The sequence below is a fragment of the Dicentrarchus labrax genome, unplaced genomic scaffold, assembly GCF_905237075.1.
Source record: "Dicentrarchus labrax unplaced genomic scaffold, dlabrax2021, whole genome shotgun sequence".
Taxonomy (NCBI): domain Eukaryota; kingdom Metazoa; phylum Chordata; class Actinopteri; family Moronidae; genus Dicentrarchus; species Dicentrarchus labrax.
This window is the reverse complement of record NW_026136710.1, coordinates 16551735-16571935: the sequence shown is the minus strand read 5'-3', so window position 1 is coordinate 16571935 and position 20201 is coordinate 16551735. Positions and strand designations below refer to the sequence as shown.

General features: G+C 39.6%; 3 protein-coding genes across 5 annotated transcripts; 1 reads left to right on the top strand and 2 right to left on the bottom strand.

The window, feature by feature from the left end:
* Positions 1 to 97: 97 nt before the first annotated feature.
* On the top strand, positions 98 to 8145 carry katnal2 (katanin p60 subunit A-like 2). 2 transcript variants are annotated; one of them, XM_051413074.1, is made up of 16 exons: positions 98 to 279; positions 1003 to 1073; positions 1687 to 1853; positions 1992 to 2028; positions 2186 to 2288; positions 2381 to 2479; positions 2915 to 2980; positions 3186 to 3263; positions 3680 to 3778; positions 4611 to 4674; positions 4827 to 4945; positions 5084 to 5175; positions 5486 to 5596; positions 6899 to 7061; positions 7236 to 7338; positions 7452 to 8145. In XM_051413074.1, the coding sequence occupies exons 1-16, from the start codon at positions 226 to 228 to the stop codon at positions 7589 to 7591; spliced, it is 1566 nt and encodes a 521-aa protein (XP_051269034.1). In that variant the 5' UTR covers positions 98 to 225; the 3' UTR covers positions 7592 to 8145. The 2 variants fall into 2 exon arrangements, with proteins under 2 accessions (XP_051269034.1, XP_051269033.1); XM_051413073.1 differs by having other exon boundaries at positions 99 to 279; positions 2183 to 2288.
* Positions 8059 to 12641, bottom strand: hdhd2 (haloacid dehalogenase-like hydrolase domain containing 2). 2 transcript variants are annotated; one of them, XM_051413086.1, is made up of 9 exons: positions 12562 to 12641; positions 11198 to 11307; positions 10851 to 10974; positions 10487 to 10592; positions 9774 to 9858; positions 9422 to 9587; positions 9113 to 9163; positions 8818 to 8881; positions 8059 to 8570 (listed from the first exon to the last, which is right to left on the bottom strand). In XM_051413086.1, the coding sequence occupies exons 2-9, from the start codon at positions 11296 to 11298 to the stop codon at positions 8467 to 8469; spliced, it is 801 nt and encodes a 266-aa protein (XP_051269046.1). In that variant the 5' UTR covers positions 11299 to 11307; positions 12562 to 12641; the 3' UTR covers positions 8059 to 8466. The 2 variants fall into 2 exon arrangements, with proteins under 2 accessions (XP_051269046.1, XP_051269047.1); XM_051413087.1 differs by having other exon boundaries at positions 10851 to 10953; positions 12562 to 12635.
* Positions 12642 to 14176: 1535 nt separating this feature from the next.
* Positions 14177 to 16097, bottom strand: ier3ip1 (immediate early response 3 interacting protein 1). Its single transcript, XM_051413091.1, has 3 exons — positions 15929 to 16097; positions 15428 to 15529; positions 14177 to 14950 (listed from the first exon to the last, which is right to left on the bottom strand). The coding sequence occupies exons 1-3, from the start codon at positions 16017 to 16019 to the stop codon at positions 14895 to 14897; spliced, it is 249 nt and encodes an 82-aa protein (XP_051269051.1). The 5' UTR covers positions 16020 to 16097; the 3' UTR covers positions 14177 to 14894.
* Between the last annotated feature and the right edge of the window lie 4104 nt (positions 16098 to 20201).

Below are 20201 nucleotides of genomic sequence, written 5' to 3'. Positions count from 1 at the left end.
CACACACACACACACACACACACACACACACACACACACACACACACACACACACACACACACACACACACACACACAGGGGAGAGACCGGATAGAGTAACATTACACCTGGATGTACGGTAGCCCCGAGGGGAAAACTAGAGCCTCACAAAAACTCGGCTTCAGAAACAACTGACCAACCTCAGAAAACCGACAGACAGACAGACTCACTGACCTTTCAGTATCATGATGGAGCTCTCATATCAATCTATGAAAATCGCCCATCAAGCCCGGGAGGCGGTGAGTGAGGGAGTTTTGGTTGCTTGTGTTTGAGAGCAGGTTTGACGCACAGCTGTCGGCAAGCTAACAACTTTTAGCTAACTAGCAGTGGTAACGTTAGTTGGGAGAGGGGCGTAAAGATAACGTTACCTCTGGTTGGCCACATTAACAGATGGCACTAACGTTATAGTTACCATAAAGTGTATCCAGGGCCAGGCTATTGTATTTTACGTATAACGTTACGTTATGAAGCAAACAGCAGCCAAACTTTCACAATTCAGTTGTAGCCGTTGGGCTAATCAGGCTAGCACTGCACGCATCAGAGCCACAATTAATCGGCGTCTGCTGGTTGCCTAGTTACCGAGTCGGGTGGCTCATTGGTGGTGGCAATCTGTCTCCCCCTGCTGGTATGTTTTCTCTCTCCCCATCCCATCCCAGTACTCCACACTATGATACTCTCCACATGTGTAAACCACCAGGAGAGGAGAGGCAACTAGAATATAACTAATACTAAAACACAGGTGTTATTATTATAATGGCTGCATGGTATTTAGCATATAAGTTATCATTATCAGTTATTATAAGTTATTCCACTTATCCATTTACTGCTATTTCAAGTAAAGAAAAATTACAATTCAACCACAGATAGTGCCACACAAGGACTGAACCAAACTTTGGATGATTGGAAACATTAGTGCTACTGAGTCTCAGTTCTGACAGTGTTCTGTGTTTGCTGTCCAACAGGATGAGCTGAGGACTGAGATGAGGAGGAAGAGCCTCCTCATCCTCATTTACCAACACCTGCTGGGGCAAGGGTCAGTATGAAATTTAACATTTGGATGTTGTATGGTGTTTGTACATTCTTCAGCAGTCAGATGGTCATCTCGCCTAGAGTTTCTTAAAAAAGCGCAGGTTGGGTTTGTTTGCTGTACACAAAGACATTTTTGAACAGGACAGCTATTGATGAGTCGTGATGTTGCAACCTAGGCCACAGTGGCAAGTAGAAGAACAGAGATGTAACAGTATGAAATACTTACATTTAAGGATTAATTTACAATGACTATAATACATGTTACTGAAGAAGCAGGTATTTGTGTAACTGTAATATAAAGACTGTGTCAGTTTATATTGGGTTTATAGTAACAAGCCTGCAGAAGGCAATATGTGTGTGTGTGTGTGTGTGTGTGTGTGTGTGTGTGTGTGTGTGTGTGTGTGTGTGTGTGTGTGTGTGTGTGTGTGTGTGCCTGTATGGAAAGTGTTGGACTTTATAGGCTACATGCAATTCATCAACAAAACGCATCAAAACTAAATCACGTTGGATTCCTCTGGCTCTCACAGCAGACATAGTTGACCTCGTTTCTGTTACTTTTTGACCTTTTCCAATGTGCGTGCATGTGTGTGAGTTCTTCGCTTGTGTCCATTCGCCAGCTACGTGGCTGCAGCACTGGCCTTGGACCAGGAGACTAATGGAGGTGTGAGGAGGTTCGAGGTTTGTGATAACATCGATCTGGAGATGGTGTTGATGGAGTACGAGAGCTATCACTACGTCAAGTTCCAGAGATATCCCAAACTCATCCGGAGAACAGCAGAACTAGGTATATAACCACTGCTAAAACATTACATTGAAATCAGTTCTCCTGCTCAATGGGATATATTTGCTGCTAAATTCTGAATGAGTGGGATGTGTCAAATTCAATTATGGTCAATATTTTCTGTTGCTTTTTTATGTCAAGGTGAAAACAAATTTGCAAGAAGTGGTGGAGTAAAGAAGTGAGTCTCACACCTTTCTTTTTATTTCATGTTTAGGATGTAATAGTCATACAATTTCTGTACATGCTGACAATATTATACAAAATTTTACCAGTGATGGTGGATTCCTAACCTCTTCCACTGAAAGATGTCTTCTGTGTCTCTCTATGTCCAGCAGGAGTCCCTGTCCAGCTGTGAAGCCTCTTCCCAAAATCAACCCATCCCAGAGCCCGCAGTCTGGAAACGCAGCCAAGAGGACAGCTGCCAGTTCACATACTAATGTATAGCACTAAACACAGAAGATACAAAAATGATCAGGATATTCAAATTAAAAGGGATTATTCTGACGTCCTGATGACTGTGTTTCTTCCAGGAGAATGGCTCTTCTGTTCCTCCAGAGTCATCAGAGTTTGGTCTCAACGTTTCCTCCATCAGAAATGGACTAGCAGGGGAGTCAGCCATGAACAGAAAGGTACTGGGGAGTGATTTATTTATAGACGAAGTGATAGATTTTTATGGACTACTTTTATTTTAATTACACTACCCCCATCCAGTAAAACTAGAAATGATCAACAAATTACATAATCAAATAAGAATTTTGTCATTGTTGATGTTTACATAGAAATGATCTCTCACATTTTCAATGATGATAGAAGCAGTTTTTGTGTATTTTGTCACTTTTATGGAGACATTTCTTCTTATGTCATAAAAAAAGAAACCATTACTACCTAAACCAGCCCTGTATATGCTGGGGTAGACATAAATAGCATGAATCCAAAGCATGCACATAAACAAATAAACATGTAAAACACCTCTTCAACGAAATTGGAAACTGAATCATTGCTGTCAGTTTTGTACTTACTATGGTTATGTTCACCTAAATGTGTCAAATTCTTGTGTTGCTTAGACGACTGACGGCAAGGGCTCAATCTATGAAGCTGTAAAAGGATCTGGCACTGACTCAGACCACATGGTAATTACACTGGAGCCTCTGAGCAAAACAGGAAGAAAAAAAAACTCATGATGAGCCTCATGTAAATCAGGCACAAGTGTAAATTGAGTACTTGTTAAGACATTTTAATGGCATAAAATACATGAGATACAAACAAGTCAAACATTAGTAAAACTAGTTATAGTACAAGGCCACCAATAATGCAGATTTTTATGCTGTGTTGCAGGAACGGCTGCTGAAGCCCCTCAGTGGCTTTTCTGGAATGAGCGGTGAAATGAGAGAACTGGCTGCAATCATCAGCAGGGTACTACACACACACTTAAATACTATATTGCAAACGCTGACAAACAAGAAGCATGCATGCTTCAAAACAAACACATAGAGGAGCTGATTTTTGACAGAATGTGAAAGTATGCTGTCAGTGATTTATGCGATACCGAATATGTCCATTAGAGAGCAGTGCAGAGCTTTGTTGTGAATGAATTGATCTGTTGTATTAATGAAGGCCCAGGTTCTATCTATTTTCCTTATCTGATGTTTCATTCTAAAGGACACCTATTTACACAAGCTTAATGTGTGTGTGTGTGTGTGTGTGTGTGTGTGTGTGTGTGTGTGTGTGTGTGTGTGTGTGTGTGTGTGTGTGTGTGTGTACATTTCTAGCTGATATCTTCCGCATGCATCCCTCACTCTGTGTGTTTGTGTGTGTGTTCACCCCTAAAGGACATCTATTTGCACAGCCCCAATGTGCGGTGGGAGGACATCATCGGCCTGGAGGACGCAAAGCGATTAGTCAAAGAGGCCGTCGTCTATCCCATTAAGGTACGGCCGCTGCCTGGGCACGCTGGTATTTCAGCTCCGGTCGCCCGTCTTCGATTCTGAATACATCTCCTTTAAAGGGCTTAAAGAGAAGGAGGGCAGCAGGGTCAGGCCAGTCTGTTAGGCTGACATTAAATCTATATCTGGGATAATATGGTAACACACACATACACAGATGGATAGATAGGTAGGATGGCAGGAATATACACACACACAAAGATACACACACACACACGCACACACACATACACGTTGCTACAGCATACAGAGATTGCCCATACAAAACAAAATCATATAAACACATCCGTAGGGCACACACACACGGAAAATACATACACGCTTCTATCATCATCACCTGGGCCTCTCTCATGGATATGATGACAACAAATCAGGTTGTCTGCATCCTCTTGACATTTACAGACGGAGATGAGGACTGATGTGTCTATCCTCTATTCCGCTGGCCTGTTTTATTGAATAACACCCTACCTCCACCTTCCCACAATCCCTAACTTCTGTCTCCATTATTATTCATTCTCTGGGGTATAAGGTCAGTTTGGTGATTGCACTCAACCTCTTGTTTGCCACCTGAAGTTCTGACTAATTCGTGGTATGTGGTATTTCCAGCACTGAGTCAGCCATACATCAAGCAAATCTGTTTTCTTTGCACACAGCTCATCTTCTGATTGGTCTGCAAAGAATAGTATTGCATGTTTTTTGCTGAATAGAATATGTTTGCAGCCATAAATTATTCTTATATTGAGTTATAATGTGATCTACTTAAGCTTTGTCTGTATTGTAGTTTTCATATTTGACTTCTCTCTCCCTCTCTTGACAGTACCCCCAGCTGTTTACAGGCATCCTGTCTCCGTGGAAGGGCTTGCTGCTCTATGGCCCCCCAGGTAAGACCTCCAGTGCTGTAAATCTTTGTCAGGTTTGCTGATTAACGAAAAACTTAATCAGAGGCCTATTTGAAAGAATCTTATTAAGTCTTACATTTTGGAATTCTTCCTGACATGCATGTCTCAAAACCATCTGACTCACATACACACAGGTACGGGTAAGACGCTGCTGGCCAAGGCCGTGGCTACAGAGTGTAAGACGACCTTCTTCAACATCTCAGCCTCCAGCATCGTCAGCAAGTGGAGAGGAGACTCTGAGAAACTGGTCCGGGTAGGCTATTCTTCAACACACACACACACACACACACACATACCAAATGCAACAAATCAGGAGAAAAAAACGACCTTACATATATTACTCACATTGTGTTTGGATTTATTGTAAATCTATGTATCTACATGTCTGCAGGTTCTGTTTGAGCTGGCCAGGTACCACGCTCCATCCACCATCTTTCTGGACGAGCTGGAGTCAGTGATGAGCCAGAGAGGAAACAGCATAGGGTGAGCTCAACCAGAAAGTGTGGTAAATGGGAATGTTTTCTCCCCAGTGCTGGAGGTTAGTGGTTCACTCCCTGAAACAGCGCAATGTCTCTGTTTACCTAGAGTGTGCTTGAGCAGATTGGTTGTTTCTGGATGTTTTTACATCAGACATTTGTACATTTTACATTTACAATTTTTTTTTTTTTAAATGAGTAATTCTGCACTAAGATAGTTTTACTACCATAATAGTTACTATTAACTCACGAGCAGTGATTGACTGATGAGGTGGTAATAGAAATTGGTGCAACAGCAAACGGATGTCTCTTTTCAGAGGAGAACACGAGGGGAGTCGCAGGATGAAGACTGAGCTGCTGGTTCAGATGGATGGACTGGCGAAATCAGAGGACCTGGTGTTTGTACTGGCTGCCTCCAACCTGCCTTGGTAACACTTTAATTTAAAAACACAACACATATGTAGAAAGTATTTTATCTTTCGTAGTGATAATGACAATCAGTAATGGAAGAAGCTTTCATATCCTTTACTTAACTAGCAATACCACACTGAAAAAAGTAAAAGTCCTGCATTCAAAACCTTACTCAAGTAGAAGTATTATCAGCAAATTTCAGTAAGTAAAGTATCAAAAGAAAAAGTATTCATAATGCAGATAATTGGTCCCTCTGAGGGTTTTACTATTGTATGTTTCTGTATTACTACTGCTGCATTAAGTTGTTGTAGTTGTATTACTTTATTAATCCCACAACGGGGAAATTCCCTTGTCACAGCAGCATTGTAAGTGAAATAAATAAATACAGATAGAAAAAAAAAACTCTGGTTAAGTGGTATAGCTATGGTATGGTGGTAACTGGAAAAACAGAAACTACAACATTGATCAGGTTTTGTAGAGTCTGACAGCGGCAGGGATGAAAGACCTGCGGAACCTCTCCTTCTTACACCGTGGGTGTAACAGTCTGCTGCTGAAGGAGCTACTCACATTTTACTGTTGGGTAGTTTAATCTATAGCAATGCGTCATATTCTTTAATTTCATTTGTTTGTAGCGTTGCTATCCTGTGAGAACCATTTATCCCTAAAAAGTCAACTTATAAACAACAATACAAACAGCCGTTTTCAGCTTTGTCACAATGCATTTTTCTGATAATCCAGGACAAGTTTTAAATAGTTTATATATTTTAAGAAGTAGGAGAATTTCCTCAATCAATACAGTAACACTTTATCTTTATTATTTATCAAAAACAAAGTGGAGTAAAAAGTACAATATTTACCACTGAGATGTTGTGGAGTAGAGTATAAAGTTGCGTAAAATGGAAATACTTAAAGTACAAGTAACTCAGATTTGAGTAAATGTACTTAGTTACATTCCACAACTGATCGGTGCATTTGTGTTGCCATCATATCTGCAAATAGAGATGAAAGACAGACGTAAATTGCAGACACTCCCTTATGCTGTATCTTTCTTTGTGTTTTATTGGCTCAACTCAGTTTGTGTTGGCTTGAGATGATTTCAATATTTAATATTTAATGAACTAAACAAACAAACATACATTTAGTTATTTTGCAGCCCAAAATACATAGAGTTGAACAAAATGTTTTATCTTACTGAATTCTTCAAACGGGGTGCATTTTTTGTCAAAAATGAAATAGTATGGATGAAAAATACATATAATTCAGGATATCTGAACTAGAAGTGACCTGAATGCTTTCTACTGTTTCTGCTTTTCTCTCAGGGAACTGGACCATGCCATGCTGAGGAGGTTGGAGAAGAGGATTCTTGTTAGTCTTCCCTCCTCGCCAGCTCGCCAAGCCATGATCTCTCATTGGCTGCCACCTCTAAGCTCCACAGGAGGGGTGGAGCTACAAACTGAGCTGGACTATGAAACTCTGGCGAAGGTGTTAAAAAAAAAAACCCTGTGTTTTTATCATATTTATTTCACATTTTCTTTGTCATGTTTATATTAATAATTTCCATGTTTAAGATTTGGGATTGAATAAAAATCTCTAGCTAGGCCTCATCTGCCTGTTTGTGTGTGTGTGTGTGTGTGTGTGTGTGTGTGTGTATATTAGAGGATGGAGGGTTACTCGGGCTCTGATATACGACTGGTGTGTAAGGAGGCTGCCATGAGACCAGTCCGCAAGATCTTTGATGCACTGGAGTCACATCAGGACGGTAGGAAAACACACACACAGGCATAAAGTTTTAACCCCCCTAAAGCAACCATGTTTTCTGTCCAGTGCTCCTGAGTAAAAGCATCATAGCCTCACTAAGACTCTGTGTTACAGGAGACACTAACATGCCTGCCATCCAGCTGGAAACTGTGACAACAGCTGACTTCCTGGAAGTTATCGCGCACACCAAACCCTCGGCCCGAAACCTGATGGATAGATACGCAGCCTGGGAGAAGGAGTATGAGTCTGTCTGACACACATTTTAATATAAGAAAAAATGACTTTTATACTAACACTACAGTACATCTGAAGTGTTTGTCTTGATGTATACAAATTGACCTATTGCTGTTACAGATTGTGCTCTTTATTAAGGCTTTCTTAAATAACACAATACACTCCCTGACATTTAAACAGTCTTACAAAAACATGCCTGCCAAAAGCCTGCATCATTACCTTTAGTGAGTTTAACATAATTAACTCTTTGTGTCCCCATCATACAACTTCTGGTCGATGTCATTTGAAATCAGTCAATTAAAAATGTCCCCAAACTGCACATTTATTAGGCATCGTTTTTGCCTCCTAAATGATTTTTTTAGCCTCATTCTAGTGACATGGGTGAAAGGAAAAAGACAAACACTGAAAACCAAAATAGTGAAATAATGTGCAAATACAAACCTCCTGAACAAGAACCTGAAAACTTTATATTCTGAGCCAGTGTTAATAATTTTGATGGAGTCTTTCTTTATTTTGTTTATCTGTACAATGATCATAAGCACAATGGAATAATAAACAATAGTTACCAGCTGAATATTTTTCATTCAAACTTATATTTATACATTGTAATATAATGACAAAACATTTTCTTACTATGGCAACAGGTGGTGGGTGATTCCGAAATGCGGGGGAATAAGTAGTCCCACACTCAAATGGACATTTTTTTTGTAAAAGTATATCTTTGATTTTGGGACAATCAGACAATGATTACAGAATGGTTAGTTTATCTTAATCTTGGGGGATGAGGGGGAGTCATTTAATAACGTTCTGCCTTCTTACCACACCAACAGTCTTCAACAATTATAAATTCAAGTGTTTTCTTGTGCAAATGAAAGATTCTATTGTTACTTGTAGCTTATAGCAGGTTCTTCAGAATGTGTTCGACAGCCTCTGGGAAACTGTCACATGTTACGTGGGGAGGAGGGTTGATTTTATTCTCATCTCCTTCTCTGTATTTACCTGAGAGATGACAGGAGAGAATGTCAACCACAAAAACAACAATAAACATCACAACTGGATTAGTATATGCTGTAGCTAAGATCCAAGGGAAAATACCATGATATGTAGGTTATAATGATGACATTACAGAAGAAGATGGAGAGATGAGGAAGAGTAAAAGCACCACAATTTGTGTAGAGAAGGAAAAGTGGATAAATGAAACTGGTGGAGAGATGAGAATTAACTGGAGGGAGAAGTTTGTTCTTACCTGTTTTGACCAGAATTCCCAACATTCCTGCGTTCTGAGCCCCGCCCACATCGTCTCTGGCGTCCTGTGGGAAAACATCAGCAAAAAAACTGGAAGTTCCAACAGAAGGAAAGCTGACTCATATTTTTCGGTGTTCAAAAAAAAAAAACATTCAATGAATATTGTATGATATTTAAAAATAAAGTTCTTTTTGTAGTGTATTGACTCCCAATAACAGCCCACACTCCCCGTGCCGTTGTGTATAGAAATGTGCCTCCACTAAATATTGAAAATGTACTTGACATGATATACTTACATCTCCTATCATGACAGCTTCATTTGGGCTACATCCTAAATCAGTCAGAGCCTAGTTTAAGGAAACAACCAAAAGAAAATCAGAGGCCTCATAACAAACAGCATAAAATACATTCAGACAATACCAATAAAATGAAACAAAACCACTCAAGGAATACATAGATCTGACTAAAAATGGACTCTACAGTCAGAAATGTATGATGACAGCATCATGAGGTGTATTACAGCCCTTTAAAAAATACATTAAATACAAAAGCCTCTTCCTACTAGAGTAAAAAGGCGAAAACATGTAAAACTATCACTTTCTGACCTGTGTGAAAAAAGTCTTCTCCGGCTTCCCCACAACGGTAGCTTTACAGTCCGTGGCATACTCAAGCCCCGTCACAAAGGGCCCGGGACCGAGGGCCAGACCATCCTTACGTTTGTAGTACCGAGCCTTATGGATGGCGATGAGAGGAGCTCCATCCAGAATCATTCTGAGGAGAAATATACATGATTAACAGGCTGTATTTAGAAAAGACAATAATCAAGAAAAAGAAGGAGTTATTATTATAAGACTAGATAGACTAGATTATCTAACCTGCCAGGAAAACTTTTCAATTAGTGCAACTCAAATGTTCTGTGACTGACCGAAGAATGTGTCTTTGGAATGAGTTTACCACCTGAAAGCCTTGTTGAGTGTTTGGTAGTTGAAGTGATCAGGAGCGAGTCCAACGACAACAGCATTTGGCGCTGATGTGTCAATACCTGGAGATGGAAAGACCATTACTATTATATACAGTAGTAGTGGTTAATCAGTTTTAATCTTGATATGATTATTCATTTAGCAAGTAACTTACTTACAAACACCTAAAGATTCACAAATTGTTGTATTTCTTCGTTTAATTTTAAACTGATGCATTTCCATTGTTGGTCACAGTAAACTATATGGGCTCTAAATGTTTTAAATTTAATTAATATATAGAATGTAATGATATATATACAATACATTGTTCAGTAAGGCAAATAGTGATAATAATTATGTAATATTTATTTTGTCAGTTTACTATTCTAACTGAGGGATATGCTCAACATTGAATATTGTCACTGTTTGGGTTTAGGTAACATTGACAAACCCTTTTAAAAAATGGTGGTTAAGATAAACCAAGGTGGTGAAAATGAGTGTGTGATGAACAATAATAACCATATCTAACGAGTGATTTTTCCTTTTCAGGCTGTTTTCAGGTTATTTGATTTGATTGCTGAAACAAATGAGTTTCAAAAGCAATAAAAATGGAAATAAAAATTACAACAGTTAAACAACTGATGCACAGTCTCTGACTCTCTCTCTCTGAGAGAGAGACACACACACACACACATACTCACAGCTCCGTACCAGTGAAGTCTTCCAGTGCGCTGTCCTCCACCAGCAGCAGCGGTCTGTGTTGTTTCTGCTCTAACAAACTCCTCGCTGCACTCAGTGAAGTGAAGATCTCTTTTTCCTGCAGAATGGAGTTTATTTTAGAAAATAAAGTCAGGAAAAAAGGTGCCACTCTAGAGGTCAAAAACAGATTTTTACCTCTGCAGTGCCGCCTTTTTTCCTAACTTTTCGGGGAATACAGATATAGCTGCTTGTTTAGGAGAACATCAGTGCAGGAGGAGCACACCCCTTTTCTCTGTGTAGTTTATTTCCAACATTACAATAATAATTAATTATAAATAATCTGGACTAAATGAAATAGGGCTTTGGCTGTTTTTACCTTAACGTCAAAGTTGAGACGTTGCAGGCGTTCCAGTAAGTTCCTCTTGCTCTCCTTTGTTGTGTTGGTCACAAACTTCACAGCTACAGACGCCTGCCGTAACCTGACAGCACCAAAGCTCAAACTTTAAGCCAGTTAAAAACACATTTATAATTCATGTGAATCTATAATAAGAAAATGAATGATGCACTAGTCCTAGAAGATATCTGTGCTTCAAAGGACTGGCAGCAATATTGTTTTTGAAACTCCTTTAGCTCCCACTTGACTACATGACAATGTTTCATTCACACAGAAACGTTCAGACCCTCAATTTTATGCCTGTCCCTAGTCTGATGGGTGTTTCCTACCTGTTTAGGGCATCCTGTGCCCCGGGCACTGCCATGTCTTCTATATGTAGAGTTCCACTCAGGTCAATGAGCACCGCCTTCAGAGCACGTCTGCCCGCCATGCTGGAGAGCTGCAGAGGAGGATGGATGGTTTAGAAAATGCTTTATAGCTTGTAGAGACACATATGGTCATAATGACACAGATGCCCTGCTTTGGCCTCCTTTGGCCTCCTTACACTCAACATTTTTCGACATTGTTTATAGGAATATATTTTTACACAACAATAATGCTCATTGCCTTTTGGTTAGTGAAATTCTACTTTCTCTTACTCTGAATGAAAACAGGCAAATAATCAACACAAGATATTTTCAACAGGTTTCAGTCCTCACTAAAACCGGCAGCCACCAAGTACGCTGTTAGATAAGAGCTGCTTGGAGTGCAGTGTCTGATTATGTTTTTCTAAACTGCCAAATATTACTGAGGTCCGCTGTAAATGGAGCTTTGCTCGGTTTAAAAAAGCTTATTCTGCTATAATAATGTATTATTGTAGAGCTTATACGTTCATAATCATAATTCACATCGGTAGTGGCAGAATTTATCAGATTACTGCGTTGTTCAAACCTGTATCAGGACAAACTGAGAGGATTATTGACCCGTTTGGACCCATACTTTATGACTTCCTGCCTAGAATACAGATTTGGGGATTGTATTTTATTGCTCTGTGAATGAGTGATCCCCTATTATTTAGACATGCTTGGATTTCTGTCATGTAGTTATCAATGCGAAGGTACAATTAATGCTCTTAATACCAATCCAAAAAGCACACACACACACACACACACACACACACATTGAACTGTCAGGCAGATTTGAAGTGAAATGTGTGTGGAAGGATACATTTATTTCTATTTGATGTACTGGTGAAGCCATGGACACAGAAACCATCATTACTGCAGAAGCATGAACAGAGTAATTAATAACCAATAATAATAAACTACATTACCCACTGACTACATTGTATTTAAGTGCCCCAGTTAGCCACAATGGCCTTGCACCTACTCCTGTTTTACAGCTAACGTCTCTCAAACTAATTACAGAGGGAAATTATACTCATACAATTAATTATACAAATACTATACAGCAATATATGCAAAATAACAAAACATGTATGGCTAATGTTTTTAGCTCTCTGTTGTGTTCAAACTGTTGGAGCTGCATTAATGGTAACGTTAGCTAGTAGCATTCATTTAGCGGGTTACTCTTCATTTCCGTACACTGCACAACTTCACTGCTAATAAAACACGTTGCGGTTTTAATCGCTAAAACGGCACAATAACTGTAAAATGTTTATATGTTTAGAAAGTCTACAAACTGCACAGCTAACCTTTACCAACAGCACCTCCTGGTTTTCTTCTTCGCTGGTTGAAAATGGGTTTTATTCTCTATGAGCTCAGTGCTGTCCCCTGCAGCTTAATCGGCGCAACTTCTTCTACTCTTTAAAATCCTATATTTATCCCATAGTATTTTTTATTTATTTATTTAAAAAAATATATATTTTTAATACTGCTCTCTCTTTTTGATATCAACTCTATCCTCCCTATTATTTCTGTTCAAATGTATATGTTATAATCAGATAAGAGGGTTATCCTTAACCACTTAATCACTCATTACAATAATAAAAAAAAACATATGTGTACCATCTCACTAACAGCCAACAGATGTATCGCATTAGTGGGTCTTTTAGGGCATTCAGATAGATTTAATATGGTGGAAGGTATTATCAGAACGATAAAAACCTTCTCTGCATGATGCCAGACGACACTGATCAAATCCTCTTTTTATATATTGTACCTCCATTGAATAACAGTTTCCCAAAGTTGTTTTTCAGAATTTTGTTTTTGTTTACGCATAAATATTATTAACTCATAACTGTGAAAAACATGTTGGAGAACTAATCTCGCACAGTAAATATATTTGTCCAGACAAAATATCAAAATCAGTACCATCTTTTGAATCCCTATTGAAACATTGTAATGTTTTGTTTCTGATTTTATTTGTTTTTTCTTTCACTAAACCTTTTATTTGTGGGTGTTCCTCTCTTTTAGTACTTCCAGTGGTCCTTGCTATTCTCAGGATTAAACCTGTGATTTTTAGTTAGTTATTGCCCTTATATTTGTCTCCTTTTCACATTTGTGTTAATAAATAACAATAAAATGCATTGGAAAAATGTGTTCTTTTCAATATTAACACTAAATTTCATATATATTTATATAAAACATAGATGTTATGTACAGTCGCCTGTGATCGCTGACATATTTTACTGTGAACCCACAGCTAAACTCAGACTAATCACAGATCAAAGTGGCTTTACTGTGCAAATCTCCCCGATAAACATATGCTTATAATTCCAGCAGATCCACTTTTCCCTCTCACTCCCCCCTCCCGCGTATTTACAATCGAAACTACAGTAGCGTTAATAAAATGCTTGTGGAGCTTAGCGGTGGAGGAAATAGTGATAATTCACAGCATATGGGGATTATTAATGAAGTGGAGCAGGGATAGAGGGACAAACAGTCCAGACAGATATGTCAATATTTACACAGAGCAGAAGTGGAAAGATACTGCAGCATCACACCCAAGTAAAAGCGGTTATTTAGCCAAGTTTTACTCAAGTGGCAGTAAGAATACTGCGGTAAAATGCATTTGCTTGCTTGAAATGTTCTCTAGTAAAAGTTACTTAATTGCAGGTCTGACCCCTCAATGCTATAACTTGTTGATTTGGTTGGGAGCATAAAAAAAAAACTGTACAATTGTGTAAACTAAATATATGCAGCTCAGAGGTCAATAGTGACCCTGAATCAGGCTGGATGCTCACTGAACTGAAACAAAGTGGTTTTAGAGACCGATTTAAATGGAGAACTACAGAGCCTCTTCAAAATGAGTTTTTTTCTCTATTCCTCTGCTGCCACACTTGTGAGAAGATAAAACAAAACAAATAATTGTATTAAAATGACTAATACATTTATTTCAAGACAGAAAAACATCTCAATTCCCAGTGATGTTTGTGGCACCGAGAGGGCGTTGCTGTGTAAACAATACATATCAATACTGCAAATCCCGAATCCTGTCAGTTCCCAGTGTTACAGGTGTATACGGCTTAAAATAATGTTCAAATAAGGATTAAGGTTCAGAATTTGGTACAAAAGAGGAGACGCTGCCAATTACATTACACTGCATTGTTAACTCAAACTGCAGCATGTTAACAGTTTGATATATTTCAGTCACTTTCATTTCTCCATCTAATTGTGGCGATACTGTCAGTGAGTATCCCTCGCTCTGGTGGGAAAATACAAAAATATTTTACATTTCAGGCCAAAAAAACTACACAATGGTAGTTTAGTCTAAAATACAAATTGGAAGAAGCCATACAAAAACACACAAGCAGGTTAGGAAGTCCACACCAGCCACGGTTTTGGGTGAAAGGTCAATTCTTCTTCTCTTTCAATGTGAACATCTGCAGGTTGATTTTCATGATTTCATATTCACATACCAGCCCCAAGGGACAACCTTCCCACCCTGCTGATGACTGGCAAAGATATAAGTCTCTGAATGACAGATATTTCTGCATGTGTGCATATGTGTGTGTGTGTGTGTGTATGGTTGTTCCTTGGCAAATGTCTGGTGGTCCGGCTTCATTTTGGCTCTCGTGTACCGCTGTCAACCAAACAGTAACAGCAGGACAATGGAGGCCGAATTCACTATTATCAAAGGCACTGTGAAAACAAAAGAAAAGGAAAGAAACACACACACACACACACACACACACACACACACACACACACACACACACACACACAACATTACACACACAAGTTAATTGCTAAATCGTCAACCTCAAATATTAGAGCTGGGCCTCAAACTTTTTGGGTACTAAGCAAAAAATCTGTGGCACAAATATTCAATAAACAGTACCTAAAGTCTGATGAGTTCACAGACTGAGTTTATACTGTTTCCTGATGAAAAAATTATTGCTCTCTTATGCTAAAACAAAATTAAAAACTGATCCATGTGAGAACTTTAGGGTACAGAGACAAGTACTGTTTTGTTATATGTACCAAAAATCCATTGGCATCAGTGAGAGACCGGTTTAAGGGATACCCAGCCCTAGTAAATCTGACACTCACTCAACATTTTCTATTATTTTAGACGACTGAATCTGTTTCTTTAGGACATAAGGAAACCTTCCCAACCTCTCATGACAGTCCGGACTGAGCGGATGAGATTGAGGATCTGGGCTTTGACTCCTGGATCATCCCCAAAACCTCCAACTCCCTGGTCAACACCCCAGCCGACTGGAGACAGAGAGACAGAGAGAAAGAGACAGGAGGAGGAAAATGTACAGGACGATGAAAGACATCGAGAAGAGAAAGCAGACGGGGGGTTATTAGATAGAGGAGAAAGGAAAACATGATAGCGCCTGTGTGTTTGTATTTCTGATCCCTTAACGTCCAGTTTTCTGCTTCATTTTCCCTTTAAGATTGGATCTATCGTTTTATTCCACACATGCACATTTCAATCTCATGAACTAACCCCAACTGTCCACCCAAAAACTGTCCACATGATGTATTCAGTGTAGTCCACAGGCAGCTAATAGTGTACCGACGTTGCACACCTAGCTAGCCGCTTTTAGCTCGTCGTTATTTCGGTAAAATGTTTGATGTTCGTCGTAGAAACAATGTCAGAGTACTCACTCTTGCTGAGAAACCTCTCCTCATGCAACACCGCGACGGCATTAGTGCAGAGAATAGCGGTCTGGATGAGAGAGTACAGAGTAAACGCCATGCTGGCAACTTCTTCCTCCGCCCTTCTTCACCTCACCACTCCCGGAGATGCAGATGCCGTAAACCGACAGCGGAGGTCGTGCAACAGGAGTAAAAGACATCCCTGCGCTACGGGTTAACCCCACTCCGAGAAGACCACCGCACACTTGGACAAATCTGCGTCATTACGCCAAAAAAGGAGACCAAAAATGTTGAAGACGGTGGAATAATATTATATACACACATATGGTCAATTGTTCATCTGTTGGATGGAAATGGAAATATACTTAAACTGGAGGAGCTTAACAATAAATATAATTTGGATTGCTCCTTGAAAAATACGACGGTGACACAAAACATTCCAACAGTACTTATTCGGTTACTTAAAAATCTAGATAACACGTCAATACCTAAATTACAAAATATTAATTTAGACTTAATGCAATAATACACTTCAGAGGCAATATCTGATATATAGATGTATCCTGGTTTAACGAGGAGGACTCTCACAAACAATGGGAAAACTGAAATATTGGGTGTATCAAAATTCATAAAATTTCCAATCCCCGTAGACATTATAAAGTACATTTTAAAACCGTAAATGAAATGTATCCCTCAGATGACACTATGCAATTCAAATTTCCGAGCAACAGAGAACCTGTATACGTACCAAATCCATAAATGTAGATTTATTTTCTTTCCAGTCCATTCAGGAGTGATTTTGAATAACGAACATATTTAATTTATAATAAATAATTATTATAACACATTATTATGTCACTTTTCTAAATCTCCCCTTCTGTGGCAGGCACTTAAAAATGATTTCTCTGAAATCAATAAAAAAAAAAACCTTCCAGAAAATGATGTGTAGACTTGTGTATTGTGCTTTAATCGCCCCTTGTTCAGTTTTTTATTTTTATTTTTTTCATTTAGATTTTATGTCCAGGTTACCTTCTCCTCCACCGGCCTCTGTCTTGGGACCGACACCAGTGGAGCAGGAGGATCTGTTTCGACCTCACTATGACCTTCACTATAGTCAAATAGAATGATAACCTTCATTCCATCTAATCTCAGTCATGTCCATGACCCCCGGAGGCAGAACTTCCTGCACTATGAAAGCAGGGTTAACCTCTGTATCGTCCTCTCTGCCTTTCTCGCCTCAGAGACCAGGTAGCCTACAGGTAGGAAACTGATACTCTTGTAAATCCACTTTCAGTTTATCACCCATGCGTTGTAGACGTCTTGTGTCCCTGTCCTTGTGATGCTCTTATTGCATTTATATATATATTGCCACATGGTAGTGTAAGTCAACCTTTGCATTGTTTTCTTTATTTAAAGCTAGTCTACGAGCATGCCAGCTGTGGCTCCACACGGTTTGTGGTAATTTCTGTTTCTTTCAGGTTATACACCAGTAACCTTTTTTTCTTATCTTTATTCCACAGTGTGGTCTTTCAATTTTTTGGGATTACTGGTCTTCTGTGAGGAAGGTTCCTTAGTGGGGTTCCTCTAAGAAGAAAGCCCCTGTCCCTCAAGGGGAGCAGGGCCAGCATGCAGGACTGTGGCACGAGAAGCTCCATCATCCTATGGAGTTCAGCCATTGCTGTATAGGACACACCCTCACCAGGCACATGGCAATCATCAAGGATGCTTCTGCCATCAATCCAATCAGTGTATGAGCAAGCTACAACCTGTACCCATGTGCAACTGTTGATAGAGGGCATCAATCATAGGGTAAAAGTCACTGGGGGATCCCCATTCAGATACACAGACTGCACCCATGTGCGACCCATGGTTCCTGTCACTGTCAACTGTCCCAAGAAAGTTGGGAGGAACACTCAATGGAGGGCCCTTGACCCTTATGGAAGAACTCTGACTGCAGGAATGAAAGCTCTGTTCCTAAAACCCAGCAGGGCCCCCAACCACGTTTAGGTCTATGCTCTAAACCCTTGTTGGAACACGTTATGTAGGGGAGGCTTTGTCGTCTGCTGTCTAAGGTTATAGGTAAATATGGCTGGCACAGACCTCTTAGCTGAATGCCATGATGTCAAGTCAGAGTCTAATGCAACAGGATGGACACGTCAAATGCAAAAAGGAACCATTTCAAAGGTGCCTCCCAGCGCACAGCAGACAGATGGAGGTAATGAATGGGCCTTAGGTGTCCTAACCAATACCTGAAGCTAATCCCAAAATGATTCAAAATAGTATAAATAATACAAAAATAGTAATAGTAATAGTAGTTTGTTTTCCAGGGCCAAGTTTCAAAGTGAAGATTTGAGAGACGATTGTGATTGCTCACACGGTTCAGAAACAGTTTGGACTGATGGCACCATGAGTGGTGATACCTTTGGGCCTTCTAATGGTGCATCACATTCAGTGTTGGCTGAACTCCTTTCATCTCCATCCAAAACAGGACAGGAAGATGAGTCTTCTTGTGCCCCAGTCCTGTATGCTGGCCTTGCTCCCTTGGAGGAACAGGGGCTTCCTTCTCAGAGGAAACCCAAGAAACCTTCCTCACACAAGACCAATGATTACAACAGACACATCATTGATTGGCTGGGAAACTCTGAGAACGGATAGCTCCTCAGTCATGTACCATAAATCAACAAAGTGGAACAAAGTCGGTATGCTATTTCCAGGTAGTAAGCGAGCTACTCACATGAGCATACAAATCCAACCGCTTGTGGGTCTGGCCTCTCCGGAGTCCGTCACTCAACAGTTAGACCAGACTGTCCGAGACTCACTGAGGAATGCTAGAACTCTATCTACTTGAGCTAATTGCTCCCTAAGGTGGAAAATGCTTTCAGGCTGGTGTTTAGGCATGAATGTGGACCGAGTAACAGGAGTTTCCAGTTCCTACAGGGATTCAAGCTCACTCAACCAGAAGTATAGCTACTTTATGGTTTGCACAGAAAGGGGTTCCTAAGGAGACATTTGTGCAGCATCATGGTCTACTCTACATTATGTACATTTGCAAAATGTACAGAGTTGATGTGACCTCTTCAATACCTGTAAGCACTGCTATGGTGATGTCATGTTCCTCGCATCCCTTTTGGTATGAGTCATCATATTTAGACTGGTTGAAACCGATAAGTTATGAATGTAACTATAGATCTGTGAGACCAAAGGATAATGTCATTAATCCTTGTCGCTCGGAGCTCTCTTAGGCGTTCAAGGTAAGAGGACAAGCTGGAAGTTATCCCCACTTTTATACTGTGAGACGTTCCACCCCTAGGGGTTATGGGTATGACATATTTTACATAAGGCCACAGGAGTAGGTGGAATGAAGGTTATAATTCTATTTAGACCGTAGTGATTACCTTGCTCTCCAGGTTATCTTCTCCACCACAGGTTTTTGTTGCTCAACAGACCAGGGGAGCAGGATTTGAGCTCTATAGGGCCACCTCAGCTGTGTGACCTCACAACCAGAAGGCAAGATATTCCTGGTCCTGAGCATTTGTTGACTGCTACGGTGGTGTGGGTTTAATCCGGGCACTCTGGTTTTCTTCCACTTTCCTGAGCTATTGGGCACTAAATTTCCCTCAAAAGATAATTGATTTCTTGATAAAAAATTTGTAACAAGTCAATAAAAGTGTTCAAATTTTAATTTCTGCTTATCAATATTATTGTTGCAATTGTGCTTGTTTAAAATATTACCCCTTTGAATTTTTTCGCTGCTGCAACATCATATTTTAAAGATCTAGGGTGTAACGTTTAAGAGGATCTATTGGTAAAAATGAAATATAATATTCATAGGTGTTTTCATTAGTTTATTATTATGATATAGTAATCACTGTTTTTGTTCATTTAGAATGAGCATTTTTACAGATGCCATGGTTCACATTCCATGGAGTCCGTCATGTTGAATCAGCCCAGAACGGATAAACCAAAAATGGCTCTAGATAGGGCTATTTGCATGTTTAATGTCCACTGTAATTTCTCCTTTGCATTTGGAAGGGTAGAGTGAAGCGAGGGAGTTGCACCTACGCTGCTAGACGCCACTAACTGCAACACACCGGTCCTTTAACTTAAGAGGAGATAAACCTTGAACTCTCCTATCACAGCTGTTTCATTTTAGTTTTTTTTCATTTTTGATCCTGTTTAAGAGCAAAAATTAAATCATTAATTAGCAATATTTTGTGTTAACAATTATCCAGTTGCTCAACTAACTGTTGGTAACTCGTTCACAATCAGTGGCGAGGTTTAG

Excerpts from the sequence above, each read along its gene's own strand:
- ier3ip1 (XM_051413091.1), bottom strand. The coding sequence starts at position 16,019 with ATGGCGTTTACTCTGTACTCTCTCATCCAGACCGCTATTCTCTGCACT. Across the intron at positions 15,530-15,928 it reads GGAGAGGTTTCTCAGCAAGA|TCGGCTGGGGTGTTGACCAG; the intron begins GTGAGTACTCTG and ends CTCTGTCTCCAG. Across the intron at positions 14,951-15,427 it reads AGTCCGGACTGTCATGAGAG|TGCCTTTGATAATAGTGAAT; the intron begins GTTGGGAAGGTT and ends TTGTTTTCACAG.
- katnal2 (XM_051413073.1), top strand. The coding sequence starts at position 226 with ATGATGGAGCTCTCATATCAATCTATGAAAATCGCCCATCAAGCCCGG. Across the intron at positions 3,264-3,679 it reads TGGCTGCAATCATCAGCAGG|GACATCTATTTGCACAGCCC; the intron begins GTACTACACACA and ends TCACCCCTAAAG. Across the intron at positions 4,946-5,083 it reads ACTCTGAGAAACTGGTCCGG|GTTCTGTTTGAGCTGGCCAG; the intron begins GTAGGCTATTCT and ends ACATGTCTGCAG.
- hdhd2 (XM_051413086.1), bottom strand. The coding sequence starts at position 11,298 with ATGGCGGGCAGACGTGCTCTGAAGGCGGTGCTCATTGACCTGAGTGGA. Across the intron at positions 9,164-9,421 it reads AGAAGACTTTTTTCACACAG|GCTCTGACTGATTTAGGATG; the intron begins GTCAGAAAGTGA and ends TCCTTAAACTAG. Across the intron at positions 8,571-8,817 it reads GGGAATTCTGGTCAAAACAG|GTAAATACAGAGAAGGAGAT; the intron begins GTAAGAACAAAC and ends GTCATCTCTCAG.